General features: G+C 45.7%; 1 protein-coding gene across 13 annotated transcripts in view; it reads right to left on the bottom strand.

Moving 5' to 3' along the window:
• Positions 1–16635, bottom strand: part of DLG2 (discs large MAGUK scaffold protein 2) — an 895737-nt gene that overhangs the window by 218506 nt on the left and 660596 nt on the right. For all 13 annotated transcript variants that reach the window (XR_014469831.1, XR_014469832.1, XM_083170304.1 and 10 more), the window contains one exon: positions 13151–13253. Coding sequence is in view for 11 of the 13 variants with exons in the window: in XM_083170304.1 (XP_083026430.1) it covers positions 13151–13253 (103 nt within the window). In the remaining 2 variants the exon portion in view is untranslated. The remainder of the gene's footprint in view (positions 1–13150; positions 13254–16635) is intronic.

Below are 16635 nucleotides of genomic sequence, written 5' to 3'. Positions count from 1 at the left end.
AATCAGGAAACCACTGACATAGGGCTCCGCTGACTTTTTAAAACCAGCCCCAGGCTCAAGGGCCGGGTCTGGTTCCCAAAATACGGGGGACAAATTGAATAGGGGTCCCCCGTATTTTAAGAACCAGCCCCAGGTCCAACCAGCCATCAGGGTAATGCCACAGCCGGGGGGGACTTTTTATACGAGACCAAAGCATTCATCCCGACTGACCAGTCAGCCTGGGCAGGGGTCCTGGGGGAGTTGGGACCCCCCCAACAAAGGGGTCCCCCCTCCAGAACTTACCTACCCAGACTGAAGCCTGGTGCTGTCCCCGGTACCCCTAGTGGCCAATCAGGAGCCCCTAGGCCGCCTAGCAGCCAATAGCATCATTCGGAGTGAGAAGCAGACACCCGGCACAGAGTCACTGTGCGATGTGCCGGGTGTCTGTTTTTTTTTTTGCCAAGTACCATTGACTACTGCTAGAAAGAAGAAGAAGAGGACATAATCTTTGCCGGAGGAGACCCGTGAGTATAATTTCCTTCCACAGGTCCCCTATGGACACTAGACCTGGACCCGGACCCCTGGCACCAGGACACCGGACCCCCAGGACATCAGGACACCGGACCCAGGGACCTACCTACGGGCTCAAGATATGTAAGTATCAGTATGTGTGGGCTTTGGATGAATTCAAGTTTTATTTTTCATGTGTGTCAGTGTGTTTTTTTTAACTATTTCTATTACTGTGGAACTACAAGTTCCAGCGGGCCCTTTAATGCCCCGCATGCTGGGATTTGTGGTTCTCCAAGTCCCAGCATGCGGGGGAAACTTGCTGGGACTCATAGTTCCACAGTATTTGACAATGGTTTTTCATTCTATTTTTTACACAGATCAGCCCAGTACCCAATGCCCAGGGGTACTGGGGACAGCACCAGGCTTCAGCCTGGGCAGGTAAGTTCTGGAGGGGGGGGACCCCTTCTTTGGGGGGTCCCCACTCTACCAGGACCCCTGCCCAGGCTGACTGATCGGTAGGGATGAATGCTTTGGCTGGGGGGACTGGTTGGGCCTGGGGCTGGTTCTTAAAATACGGGGGACCCATATTCATTTTGTCCCCTGTATTTTGGGAACCAGACACGGTCCTGGAGCCTGAGACTGGTTTTAAAAAAATCAGCGGAGCCCTACTCAAAATTTTCCCTGCTTTTTTAAAACCAGCCCCAGTCGGGGGGACGGGGGACGGGGGACGGGGGGACCCCCCGCCATTTTATTTATTTGTTTATCTATCTATCTTTTTTTTTTTTACACTGAAGCCTGCTGGATCTGACTGATCCGTGCAGGCTGCCAATACGAATTTGTATGAAAAAAAAATTGCATTTAAAATACGAATTTGTATCAGAAAAAATACGAATCAGTACGCCATCGGATAATACGAATCAGTCAAATACGACTGATTAGTAAATTATCCTCCGGAATACGAATGAAAATACGACTACACCAGTCGTATTCATTCGTATTCATTCGTATTGAGAATACAAATACGATATTGGTTTTCTTAGTAAATTCCCCCCTCTGTGTAGCATCACTGCTGACTAGGACTATACAACATTTAAGCTCGGAGGATAAAGGGCTAAATCAGAGGCGAGCGCAAACCATATGCAACGCCAAAGTAAATGTAGGTGAGCGATTATTGGGTATGCACAAAACATTCAGAAGAACCCTATAGAGGAGATTGTCAGGTGGGGACTGGGAGGTGGGCGTGGCGTGGGCATGTAAGGTGAGTGTCCCATTCGCACAGCTGCAGCCATAGGTCATACTCAGGTAGGGGAACAAAGGTTAGTGTGGCAGCGACAGCATATTTCCCCATGAGGTTAATGTGGAAGATCTAGTCCAGGATTTAGTGCAGGAGCAGCAGGAAAATTAGATCCAATCCATACCAATCCAGGCTTCCTAAACTGATCAAGGTTTGCTGATTAGCAGCACCTGTGGCTTTCTGTTATATGTGTGTCCAGGGATGGAGGTCATTGCTCCCAATGTTGAAAAGTGGCTGGGTTAAAATGCCGGTAACGTAATATTACGTTAAGTACCCTGACTGTGGTTTCTATGGAAAACCCTGCAATGCTGCAACCTCGCTTGCCGAGCTGTTCACCTGGTATGCTCTTTACATGCTACAAACTAAAGGCCCAGACTTCATCTATATCCAGTGTATGTGATTCCTTGTCACATTAGCCACAAACAAGCCGATGGGCGAGGTGCAGGAAAGGTAAAAATGCAGCCAAACCTCTGAAAATGCAGTTTTCGGAGTATTGACTTCGGTTAGCATATGTACTAAGCCCGGAATGCGATCCATACTGGGGCTTGGTTGCGGTGGGTAGCGCCATTTTCAGATTGGTGTTTTCCATAGAAGCCTATTGGCTTCTATCGCAAACTTATGCTGTGAGGGATCCAACTGTATCCCTCCAAGCATCCCCGGCGGCACGCTTGGTCCTGGACTCCTGGTCCAAAACCCTGAAGTCTTACTGCAAGAGCTGTCCTTTGCAAAATCCTTCATGCATTGGGCATTACTAGATGCCGGTATGCATGTGGAGATTTGGTGGCAAGACTACAATGTTTGACTGTGCGTTAGTGCAATTCGCTAAAAGGTCACTCAGCATCTGCATCCCAGACTGCGAATAATCATATTATCCGCACACAACCTGATGAAGTCACCGCCGATCTCCCACCGGGGCACTACAAGAAATTTGTTTTCTGTAGTGTGTGAAACTCTTCATAAAACAAAAAATAATAATTCTCCGCTCGCTTTGGTGTCTTTTTTATTTTTTATTTCCATTTGGCCCAGAATTGAAATCTCTGCAGGTTCGCTCAGCTCCCCGGCAGAACATAAGCCAATGTCACTCAATTACTGTAAAAATCTGCATCCCCGTCTATAAATAGCCGACTTCTGGGTGACATACGGCTCCTGATTCAGTGTACAAGTTGCTTAACTGTAGCAGATTACTATAATGAAAAGCAATGTGTCTGGCTGCCCAGCTGTCAGTTTCTTATTGCTACAGTACATCCCTTATTTCATCCATATGGACACCATTAATATTTCCCCATTTGAAATATTTTCTTTTGAATGTGAGCATGTTTTCGATACATGTCGGCGAGATGACAGTTGGTCCAATGAAATGGGTGCACCCCGCGCTCATTCTGTTGTTTGCTCTGCGCTGTCCCCTGGTACGTTGTCCTGTGGCAGCAGACGAGAATCAGATCACTCCATCTGGTTCTGTGGGTTTAGTATCTTTCTCAGCAATAATTTTCGTCTTTTATGATGATCCCGGTTGTTACTTAGAAGGATGAGTCCCAGCCATTCCTTTGTGCATCTTTGCATCAGTCACTTGCCTCTAATGAAGACATCTGCCGAGCTCTGTGAACATTTCTGGCTTGCGGTAGTTTCCCATAATAAATCATTTTATTATAATATAAAACCAAACAATGTATGACAAGATTGTCCCACTTCCCCCTGTGTTGGTGCTTTATCTAGATTGTTAATGCTGCTGGACAATCTGGATTCTTCAGCTGTTCTGGAACTACAAAGCCCAGAATGCCATGCAATGCTCTTCATGGGAGGTTCACATTTTCATACACATTGGCCCACCCACATTCCTGCAAACTGCCCCCGCTGTGCCGTGGCAGTTTTATGATGATGTGATTTGCCATGAATTGCATCCCTACACCCCTCCAATCCCCCCCCCCCCCATTCTACTAAGGGCAGGGTAGCCTACACTCAGGGCAGTAGAGAGCCTGGCAGGGCCCTGGTACTTTTCAGGGGTCGTGGCCTAATCACGGGAGGTGTGGCCATGCACCCTTAGAATAAAATATCGAAAATATAGCACTTTAAGAACTCCCCTGTCCACACTGCAGCCTATCACACAGCAGCATGTGCTGGTTTGAGAAGAGTTGCCATACAGTAATGGGGCCCCCATCATACTAGGGCCTGGGTGAATAGTAGCCCCCCCCCCCTCTCTTGGCACCACTGCCTACACTTGTAGGAGTCCATGGCAATAAAAAAATATGTGCCAAGTCTTCCAGGAGCCCAGAAACTAGGCAAATAGAGAGAAGTACAGTATGTACCAAGATTTAGAGAGAGATAAAGTGTATGGGGATACAGTGGCAGCCAATCAGCTCCTAAGTGCCATTTTACAGGCTCTGTTTGAAAAATGACAGTTATGCTGGGTACACACTGGATGACTTTTTTGTAAAACGATTTTGCCAAATCTGATGGGTTGGTTCAACAAAATCCAAATATTGTCAGGTGTGTGCGCACAACGGGCCTCATTCAGCAGGGATCGCTAATTAGAGAAATCGCAATCCATTAGTATAAGACTACACGTGCTCAGCATTTATGCTGCACACGCGCATCTACAATTTGCTAGTAAATATCCATGCGCACAGCGGTCGCCGTTTTATTGACGCCAGAATCTCCGCTCATTTGGCCCAGATGTATCAAGCTTCAAAAAGCGACAATGTTGAGAGTGATAAACAGCCAGCCAATCAGCTCCTACCTGTCATTTTTCAAACCCAGCCTTTAACATGACAGACAGGAGCTGATTGGCCGGCTGTTTATCACTCTCCATTTTATTACTTTTTGAAGTTCATACATCTGGTCCTCCAATGCTTAGTATCATAAACCCCCCAAATTAAAAATACTGCGGCATTTAAAGTTAGGACGGCTTACTGATAGGCCGGCGCTGTGGGGGGCAGACAGAGGAACACAAACCGGCAAAAGAGCTAAAAAATGCATTTTTAACAATTTTTAAAAAATCTGAATAATGATAAGTCCACGGTATTCCGCTAATGCACACATAAAATAGGCAGCGTCTCAGTGCCCCTGTACGGCTGGCTCAAGTGGGCAAATAGCAAGCGATTAAAAACACTCTAATATCATCCTTTGCATGAGCCAAAATACACACACACGGAACATATTTCACGGAGGCTCCGCCAAGTCTGCAGCCACCACACCGCAGTTTTGGAAAGGACAGAACCAGAGAGTTATTAGGAAATGTGGGCGTAGGAAACATAACGTGACATTTATTCAGCTTTTCACTTCACTGTCAGCGAATTAGGCCTCATTATCTACCATTATTGGAGAACAAGCTACTTCTTTTGAAAAGGGCACTTATCAGTGAGACTCTGTGGTTTAGTCACCTCCATCCTATATGACAGGAGGTGAACAAGGCAGGCAGCAGACTGCACGCTTGGAAATGACATTTCTAATGATTAGTAAGTAGAACATGACCTGGATTTCGGAGGATTTGAACCTTTCTTTGCAAAGCAGTTTGAGCTTTGTGGGAACGGAGAGGCTCGGCGATGTGGCGGAAATATCTGTCTTCTGTTACTGAAGGGTTTATAGCAGGCAGGGCCAAACGGTGGCCCTCCAGCTGTTGTGAAACTACACATCCCAGCATGCCTTGCCATAGTTTTAGCATTCCCTAATAGCAAAACTATGGCAAGGCATGATGGGACTTGTAGTTTCACAACAGCTGGAGGGCCATAGTTTGGACATATCTGGTTTATAGTGATTCTATTTTATATATCACACTAGCCGTGGGATGTAACCGTGTCCCGCCGGTCTAGACAATGATTTTTTCCCTCCTTGCCTTACGGGTCCATTTATAAAGCAGTGAAAAGTGAACCAGTGGAGAAGTTTCCCATAGCAACCAATCAGGTGCTATGTGTAATTTTTTAGACTGCACTAGATAAATAGTTATGTCAAAGATGATAGGTTGCCATCAGGCTTATAGCGGGTAATCTGTCTCATTGTTTTTCTCTTGTTGCCAGGGGTTACCTTCTCATTGCCAGGGGTTTATTGCTCATTGCCAGTAGTTACATGCTTATTGCTAGGGGTTTCTTGTTCATTGCCAGGGGTTACATGTTTATTACTAGGGGTTTCTTGCTCATTGCCAGTAGTTACATGCTTATTACTAGGGGTTTCTTGCTCATTGCCAGGGGTTACATTCTCATTGCCAGGGGTTTATGGATCATTGCCAGTAGTTACATTCTTATTGCTAGGGGTTTCTTGCTCATTGCCAGGGGTTACATGCTCATTACCAGGGATTTATTGCTCATTGCCAGGGGTTACATTATCATTGCCAGGGGTTTATTGCTCATTGCCAGTAGTTACATGCTTGTTGTCAGTGGTTTCTTGCTCAGTGCCAGTAGTTACATGCTTATTGCTAGGGGTTTCTTGCTCATTGCCTGGGGTTTCATGCTCATTGCTAGGGGTTTATTGCTCATTGCCAGGAGTTAAATGGCTAATGCTATTGTTTTTTTGCACATTGCCAGGGGTTTCCTGTCCACGGGCACACAAGCACTCCCAGAATCCGGTACTTCTAGATAGTGCCTTACATGCTATTCTCACCTGACAGTCAATAGGGGCCCAGTAGGACCTCTAGCATCTGTCCCCTCCAAGCCAGTGGCCATTTTTGGTAGGCAAATTCCTTGCAGACAGCCAGAGCACATGGAATTTGCAGAGACCCGGCACCCCCACTTCAAGGACAAGGAAACTGCGCCTGGTGGCACAGTCCTTGGCTTGGCCACTCTTGGAAAACAGGGGAGACATGCCACCTTCTCCCAAAAACGCTATCCATCCCTGTCCCATCCCTCCATGGGAACGCCTCCGCCTGTCAATCAGGGAGAGGCAATTGCTTTTACAATGCGAGCAATATGCGATTGCAGGGCCCGACCCTGCGCATGACCTGCATGTACTCGGTTCCGACACTGTTACTGCATTTCAATTCACATATGCAGTTGGATTCGGCTCATTGCTGTCTGCAATATGGGGTTTCTTGTTTGCAAATGTATATTTGCTTTGATATTTATTTTCTCCTCACTCAGCACAATATAGATGATAAATGTGATGCCTATGCAATAAATTACAAATGCAATTTGACCTTGTGCGAATTCATCCTTAAGCATAGAGGTATATTTTCAGTGTATTAAAAGTAATGTTATTGTTAGCACTGGACTGTCTGCAACTTGTAGGCACTACCTATATTTATTGTATGTGCTGTTCCATAAGATTATAGCATTAGTCAAATCAGCATGGACACCAGACACTCTAACTAAACAAATGTGTTTAACTACAATAAGATTACTAGCAAAAATTCATACCCTTTGCACAAATAAAATAAATAAACAGCAGCATCCTATGTGTCAGTGCACACCAGCACTGATACTGAAGACCGTATGTTATCATTGTTTTGCAGCCTCTCTCCTGTCACAAGGAGGTTAATGAGGTTCATCAGAAACTACTGACCTGAGTCGTTACAGCAAATCAAAAAGATTATGGAAAACACTGTCATTGCAAAGAAACTCCTAAGCGGCTTCTGTGGCAGAATCTGAAGAACCCAGGAGATTAGAAGAACAATGCAGGGCAGCAGGAGATTTATGACTGAAAAGGGAGCCTCCTGCACGATGGGGGAGGGTAAGCAACTATGGAGTAACATCCTCTGCAGTTAAACAAGAATTGATCGATGTCCACTTCTGATACAAGCAGAGGAAAGGACATGACTGTCTTTTACGATCAAAAAAAATTTGATGGGAAATGATATTGCGTCAATGGACATTATTTTCTATATTCTATTAAATTCACGATTGTCCCATTTTGTCCCATAAACTCTACCGCCCACCCGATTTCAAGGCAGTAATCTCTTTGATGAAAGTAATGGATCGATGTATGCAATGATTAGTGATGAGGTGCGTATGATCTGAGCAGGAAAGTCACATTGCTGCCAATTATAGGTGGTAAATGATACGGTGTTCAGGTGAAAGTGATAACATGGGGTAGGTGTCAGCTAAGTGCTTTAATAGACAGGAAAATAACAGCTCTTTCCAGGCTGAGATGATAGCGAAACATCCCTTTGATCCTTTGATAATAGTCCCCAAGGACTTCTTCGGGACAGAGAGACCGTGACTTAAACATGTTCTACAGTGCAATACCTGTGAACTAAAAATAATGGCTAAGCGCAACACGCGTGTGTCATGCAAAGTGCTCTAGCGGAGCATTAAATGAGGGCGTGATTGCAGCACGCATTATACAGTGAGTGTGCTACAGCGTATCCTGGGCCAGATCATCATAACCAACCTCATCTTGGCAAGTGGCTCGAATTATGACAATAGCCATGGTATTTAGGGCCTCATTCAGATTTGATTGCTGATCAGCGACTTAGCAATTCACCCGAACAACTGGCGGCAATTAGCGACAACAATTTTTTTTTTAAACTGCTCTAATGAGGACGTTTCTATTATTTTCTAATTTGCATTACAAAACAGTGGTAACGAGGTTGCTATGGGTTACAGCCCTTATTATGACCTGCGCACCAGGTATAACGTTGCCTATATTTCTGTAATGGTGAAGACGGCCGTAAGCAGCATACAGAGACGTGTAAATTCCCACTGGGGCTATACTGTGCCATTGAAGCCTCTAGATGCTGGTTTCTATAATTAACTCATCAATTAAGATATTTGCAATAAAAAACAAATTAAAAATGTATAAAATCAAATTAAAATAGAATATGCATTCTAAGCAAATAGAAAAAAGAGAGTAACTGAGATATTCCTGAGGGAAATACTGTATGCTTGTTATTTGCAGAGGGATAAGACTCTTTCTAGGTCAGCTTATAGCTGCTCTAGAAAATCAATAAGATCTTCACTGATCTTGCAGTATAAAGCAAAAAATAACCATACTGTATACAGTAACCTCCCCCAACAGTACTGCACAGTGACCTTCCCACCCATACTGTTCACATTAACCTCCCCCAACAGTACTGTACACAGTGACCTTCCCAACCATACTGTATACAGTAACCTCCCCCAACAGTACTCCACACAGTGACCTTCCCACCCATACTGTTCACAGTAACCTCCCCCAACAGTACTGTACACAGTGACCTTCCCAACCATACTGTATACAGTAACCTCCCCCAACAGTACTGTACACAGTGACCTTCCCACCCATACTGTTCACAGTAACATTCCCCAACAGTACTGCACAGTGACCTTCCCAACCATACTGTACGCAGTAACCTCCCCCAACAGTACTGTACACAGTGACCTTCCCAACCATACTGTATACAGTATCCTCCCCCAACATTACTGTACACAGTGACCTTCCCACACATACTATATACAGTAACCTCCCCCAACAGTACTGTACACAGTGACCTTCCCACCCATACTGCATACAGTAACCTCCCCCAACAGTACTCCATACAGTGACCTTCCCACCCATACTGTTCACAGTAACCTCCCCCAACAGTACTGTACACAGTGACCTTCCCAACCATATTGTATACAGTAGCCTCCCCCAACAGTACTGCCCACAGTGACCTTCCCAACCATACTGTATACAGTAAACTCCCCCAACAGTACTCCACACAGTGACCTTCCCAACCATACTGTTCACAGTACCCTCCCTCAACAGTACTGCAAACAGTGACCTTCCCACCCATACTGTTCACAGTAACCTCTCCCAACAGTACTGTACACAGTGACCTTTCGAACCATACTGTATACAGTAACCTCCCCCAACAGTACTGCCAGGGCCGGCCTTAGGCATAGGCAGACTAGGCAATTGCCTAGGGCATTTGGAATGCCTAGGGGCATCAGCAGCTTCTGCTGATTAAAATGATATGCAGCATGCCTATATTCTGTGTGTGAGTGAGGCTGTATCTGCATATGAAATAGTGTATTCATGGAAATCACTGTAACATAGCATTTCGTATGCAGGTACAGCCACAGTCGCACAAAGAATATAGGCATGCTGCATATAATTTTAATCATTGGAAGCTCCTTGTGTGTGCTGGTCATAACAATGCAAATAAGACGAATTTTCAGCAAAAAAGGCACCCGACGTTATCAGAACTGGCCAGGAGCTGCATGGCCTTATTGAGACAAGATGTATGAGGAAACATCTGTATCCAAGCAGAGGCAGAGATCACAGTGTTAGCGGCTGTGTGAGTGCTGTCTGCGGGTGGGTTGGTTGTGCAATAGTGTTCGGCATATGTGTAAGGGGCATTATGTGTGTCATGTATAAATGCATTAATAATGTGCGACATATGTGTAACAGGCATTATGTGTGTCATGTGTATAAGGGCATTAATAATGTGCAACATATGTGTAATGGGCATTATGTGTGTCATGTGTACTAAGGGCATTAATAATGTGCAACATAAGTGTAAGGGGCATTATGTGTGTCATTATGTGTATGAAGGGAATTAATAAAGGTTGGCATAATGTGTAAGGGGCATTATGGTTATAAGGACATTAATAATGTGTGTCATGTGTAAGGGGCATTACTGTGTGGTATTATCAGGGGTGCCGAGAGAAAGGGGTAGGAGGTACAAATTACCCAGGCCAAAGTCTGATGGGAGGGCCCAGTGGGGGCCCCGGGCCCCTTCCCCCTAAGTGGCAGCAGCAGCTGCAGTTCTTCTCCTCTGCCCAGCACACACTGCTTTGTGCTGGGTTGCAGTGTGGCCATGGAGGTGGTTAAAATACAAAATTTTCTCAGGATTTATTTCTAAGGGTATAATGTGAATAATGTCAGGAGTAATGTATATAAGGTAAAGTTGTACTACAGTGTGATGTAACGTGAATAAGGGACACCATCGCATGATATAATGTGAATAAAGTTGCACTACTGTGTGGCATAATTTGAATTGGGGGTACTATTGTGTGGCCATGCCCCTTCCCAGCAAGAACACACCCCTGTTTGTGCTGCGCACTGAATGTGTGCGCTGTTACTATTTTAAATATTGTGGGTAGGAGCACCAAAATGATGACTGCTATGATGAGGGTTGATGGTGCTGGGAAAGGGGAGCAGGGTCAGAGGCGGAACTAGTGGCGGTGCTAGGGGGCATCAGCCAAAATCTTGCCTAGGGCGTCATTTAGGCTAGGGCCGGCTCTGAGTACTGCACAGTGACCATCCCACCCATACTGTACACAGTACCCTCCCTCAACAGTACTGCACACAGTGATTTTCCCACCCATACTGTATACAATAACCTCCCTCAACAGTACTGCACACAGTGACCTTCCCATCCATACTGTATACAGTAACCTCCCCCAACAGTATTGCACACAGTGACCTTCCCACTCATACTAAATACAGTAACCTTCTGCAACAGTACAGCACACATTGACCTTCCCACACATACTGTATACAGTACCCTCTCCAACAGTACTGTGCACAGTGACCTTCCCACTCATACTGTATGCCGTAACCCCCCCAACAGAGCAGAGAAGGGAAAGGAGGGACATAATAGAAACTTTCAAATATATCAAGGGTTTTAACAAGGTACAAGTGGGAGACATTCTTCACAGGAAGAGGAGCAGCAGAACACGAGGACATGCACTGACACTAGAGGGAGGGAGGTACAGGTGGGAGACATTCTTCACAGGAAGAGGAGCAGCAGAACACGAGGACATGCACTGACACTAGAGGGAGGGAGGTACAGGTGGGAGACATTCTTCACAGGAAGAGGAGCAGCAGAACACGAGGACACGCACTGACACTAGGGGGAGGAAGGTACAGGTGGGAGACATTCTTCACAGGAAGAGGAGCAGCAGAACACGAGGACATGCACTGAAACTAGAGGGAGGAAGATTCAGGAGAAATTTGAGGAAAAATTACTTCACAGAAACAGTAGTAGATACGTGGAATAGCCTCCCATCAGAGGTGATAGACGCAAATACAGTAGCAAATTTTTAAAATGCTTGGGATAGGAATATTGATATCATTACAAAAAAATAAGGCTCAAATATGGTTTGAGGTAACATGTTTAAAAAAGGGGCAGACTAGATGGGCCAAGTGGTTCTTATCTGCCGTCAAATTCTATGTTTCTATGTAACAGTACTGCACACAGTGACCTTCCCCACCCATACTGTACGCAGTAACCTTTCCCACCCATACCATATACAGTAGCCTCCACAAACAGTACTGCACACATTGACCTTCCCACCTTTACTGTATGCAGTAACCTCCCAAACCCATACTACACACTTAAATAAACTCCATCCAGATTTTTTGAAAAATTCAGTCACAAAGAGCTTCATTGTAGTCCCGCCCTTGATCTTACCCTACAGCTGTCTGTAAAGAATTCACTTTACACTATTTGTTAGTTCTAGTTTGCCATGCAAAAATGTTGCCGCTAAAGAGTGTGAGGTTATGGATCATTGGATAGACAGCAACTAGATCGATAAGCATTAGGTCGACACCACTAGGTCGACATGTATGAAGGTCGACATTGGGTTAGGTTGTCAGGGTCATTAGGTCCACATGGGGAAGGTCGACAGTCAAAAGGTCGACATGTGGTCTTTCAGTTTTGGTTATCCCAAATGTCGACACCTCCAACATGGACACTAAAGAAGTGCACTGCTGCACTCGCCATGCTTCAGGCACGGTGCCACGCTACGCTCGGCACACTATTTTATTCTCCCACCATGCCCTAGTGGATGGTAGGGCATGAAATACCACCTGTTGGCACATGTCGGTTAAAAAAAAAGTGAATAACCCCATGTTGACCTAGTGACCCTGTTGACCTGACCCCATGTCAACCTTCAGTCATGTCAACCTTCATGCATGTCGACCTAGTGGTGTTGACCTAATGCTTGTCAACCTAGTTGTTGTAGACCTAGTGACCACATCCAGATTGGGAATTATAAAACTGTTTTTTAAATGTTATTATGGTTCTAATGTTTCCTCATGTTATGCAATGCATGGGGACACGCATAATTCCAGCAGGTAGGTATGTGACACCCCAACACAGTATTTAACTTTGATTTATAAACAAACAATACAATTTGCAATTGTAAAGTAACAATATGTCAGAAGCAGAGAACATAATCTTTCAAATGGTACCTCGTGTATCAATTTTGGTTAAGTATGAACAAGGAAAAAGGAAATGTCATGAAAAATCTCATTGTAGAAATAATATACTGTATATGATAGTTTGGCACTGTGTCACCTGCTGGCCACAAGTGGTACTGCACAATTCTGTGGTGTTTTTTTGGTTTCCATAGAAAAGCACAACTGATGATCTCTCCATCAATTTAATATGACAGTACGTACCGATACATTTGCGGTAAAAGAGAGAATACAGTATTATGTAAGGAGGAGTAATACAGCCCGGTCACTTACCTTCTGGCTGGTATTGTGCTACCATTGTTACCGTCTGACCTGCTCCTTTCAAAGCAGCAGCAGCCTGCTCATGGGAAGCACCGCGCAGATCAATGCCATTCACCTTTAATACAAGATTAAAAATACATTTATATACTATGCTGAACCATGGACGTTGCAGACTGGTGAGCGGTTTGGGAAGATGGGGCTTGGATGTTGTCCCAATGTGACATATACGTAGAGGTGTAGCATGGAGCCATGGTACCCGAAGCATGTACATGTCACAGCTTCTCGCCCCCAGACACACACACACACACACAAGCACAGAGATGTTACTGGAAGAGTGCAGACATTGCCCCAGGCATACAGATGCTCACACTATGCAGTCATACAATCACCTATACTACATGGATTATTATTTATCACCCTGTGCGGGATGCTGTTAAAATCCCAGTGGACAAGATCCTGGCGTTCAGTAACCTGATGCTGACAATCCGACGGCCCTCACAACACCGGCGCTGGAACTCTGAATAGATCAGGATCCTGATTGCGGAATATTGGTAGTGCCTCTTACACACGTTATGCCCCCAGTAGTGCAATTTACACACATTATGCCCCTAAGAGTGCCTCACACATCATGCCTCATGGAGTGCCTCACACATTATGCCCCTAGGAGTGCCTCATACATTATGCCCCCTGGAGTGCCTCATACATTATGCCTCATGGAGTGCCTCACACATTATGCCCCCAGGAGTGTCACACACTTTATGCCACCAGGAGTGTCACACACTTTATGCCACCAGGAGTGCCTTACACATTATGCCCCCAGGAGTGTCACACACTTTATGCCACCAGGAGTGCCTTACACATTATGCCCCCAGGAGTGTCATACACTTTATGCCACCAGGAGTGTCACACACTTTATGCCACCAGGAGTGTCACACACTTTATGCCACCAGGAGTGCCTCACACATTGGGTCAGATGTACTAAGCTTGAAAAGTGATATAATGGAGAGAGATAAAGTATCACCCTCTCCGTAGCGACAAGAGTGGACAGCGCGCTTCTGTTACCCATTGCTAAGCCATTTCTAATATGGCACCAGATCATGAGCTAATCAGAGCTCGAGGTCTGGTAGCCAATCATTAATCGTGCCTGGCAGTCTGTGAGCTCTGATTGGCCCTGACTGCACGTACTGGAAAAATTATCCTCATACGTTAGTTGCACTGCACACAAAGGGTAGCTCTTGCGATAAGAGATCTGCCCTTTGCAAAGCAGACGGCGGAGGGTGAGCAGGTCCCCAGTGGCTCTCTCCTCTTCCTACCAGGCTGCTGCCTGCTGCTGCGGTGAGGGCTCCGCCTCCTCCTTCCTGCACCTGGGAGGGGATGTGCGGGGCTAGGGAGGTGGAGGTCACTGGTCCGGGGCTGCCTGGACACAGGTGAGGGGGAGATGGCGAGGGTCTGTGCGGACCGGTGGCGGGGGTCTGTGCGGATCGGTGGCGGGTCGCAGTAAGAAGCCCATAGTCTATGGGGAGTGATACAGCCGCAGTGAAAACCCAGGTAACAGGGATTTTATTGCATTTTTCCTTTAGTGAGTGTGGGCGCAGTGACATTTATTCCCCTGAGTCGGCAGTAGTGAGCGTTTGTGCGAGGTACCGGGCCGAAACTCTAAAAAAAAAAGGTCGACACAGAATAGGTAGACATGAGATTTTCATCATTTTTTTTAAACCGGCTTGTTCTTACGTCACCATCCATGTCGGTATAGAGGGAGAATATAATAGTGTTTTGAGGGTACTCGTTACATTAATTGGTGGTCCATGTCGACAGTTGTCAACATTCACACAAAAAAAATTGAGAAAAACTCATGTCTACCTTTTCATGTGTCTACCTGTCGATATTTGACCCTGTTGACCTTTCCCATGTTGACAATTTTTGTCAACATTTTGACCCTGTCAACTAATTGCATGTCGACCTTTTGGGGTAGACCTTTGACTGTCTGTCTAGACACTATGGGGTTTATTTACTTAAATGGGAGTACTATTGAAGATTGGATGTTGCTATAGGCAACCAATCAGAATCTACTTATTGATTTAGCAACTTCTAGAAGATAATAGAATCTGACTTGTTGCCCATAGCAACATCCCATCTGAAATAGGACTCCCACCAGTGGTGGCATTCCTCCTAATTTTGGAGGAGGCAGAAGAGGGATGATTGTGTGTGCCGGAGGCGAGTGTCTGATTTTTTGAGGGAGTGGCCACGTTACTCGGGGGTGTGACCTATAATTGCAGGACTTCCGTGGGGCCACGCCCTCATTCCCCTCAGAGCAGAGGGGGACTTCCAACTGCCCCCCACTGTGTGACACTGCTGGCCCTGGGCAGCAGATGGTACCCTAAAAAAAAGTGATAAAATGGAGAGTGATAAACCACCAGCCAATCAGCTCCTGTCTGACATTTTTCAAACACAGTCTGTGACATGGCAGGTAGGAGCTGATTGGCTGGCTGTTTATCATTCTCCATTTTATCACTTTTGAAGCTTAGTGCATCTGGCCCTGAGTCCTGATTACAGTCGTCTGACAGAGAGGAAATACATTTGATCATTTTGGCAGCAGTCTGTTGTTACGGGCAGATAATCACTATCCAATCTCCAGCTATCACCGTGCCAACTGGGGCTGAGATTACGGAGGCGTCATCCATATGTCGCTGCATTACTATATGCCATGAGGAACGTGCACGTGGGGAAGACGGATGTAACGCCTCTTAGAATCCACAAATACACCCCTGAGAGCGTGTGGTAAATCCCACAAGTAATCAAATCACGGAGGAAAACAACCTGCTTATAATATTACAAAGCCCTCTGCAATGTACTTTCACTTTGAGCTGTGACAGTTTTTACTTTCACTTTGATCTGTGACCGTATTTATTTTTCACTTTGAGCTGTGACAGTTTTTAGCCCACAAACTCTCCACTTCACCCCCAGTCCCGATCGGCTCCAACCTCCAATCTCTGTCTTCACAGCTCCCACTCTCCATATCAACTCCAGCAAGTTTGAGACACTGTCCGTGCAAAAATAGCTTTCACTTTCTGTTATGACATATTTTAGCGTACAAAGCTGTGTCAATCTGCAGGCACATCACTGGGCAGGTCCCGTGTGCTGGACGGACTCCTCCGAATAACCCCCATTGTTTGGGGGCAGTTACTGGGACTGGTGACAAAGATGAAGCTTGCACCCGTTACTGGGGCATATCCCAGCCTGTGACTGCGGGTCCGTATGCAGCCACGCTCCCTCGGTCATGACTACGCAAACATGGGGACACTCATAAATTCCATCATCTACTGATCTGCAACGGGATTTGCAAAGCCGCCCATGGGTCAACTGAGAATCATTCCCAAGTCAGGTCGCAGCATTCAGAATTGTTAACAAATAATAAACCTACCAATACTTTGTCTGGCCTAATGATATAGGTTTATTTGAGAACATTATCTGAGCATCACTTATTTAACCATAACTTT

The sequence above is a fragment of the Crinia signifera genome, chromosome 2 (genome assembly GCF_055691185.1).
Source record: "Crinia signifera chromosome 2, ASM5569118v1, whole genome shotgun sequence".
Classification (NCBI taxonomy): Eukaryota; Metazoa; Chordata; class Amphibia; order Anura; family Myobatrachidae; genus Crinia; species Crinia signifera.
This window is presented reverse-complemented; position numbering and strand designations above follow the sequence as displayed.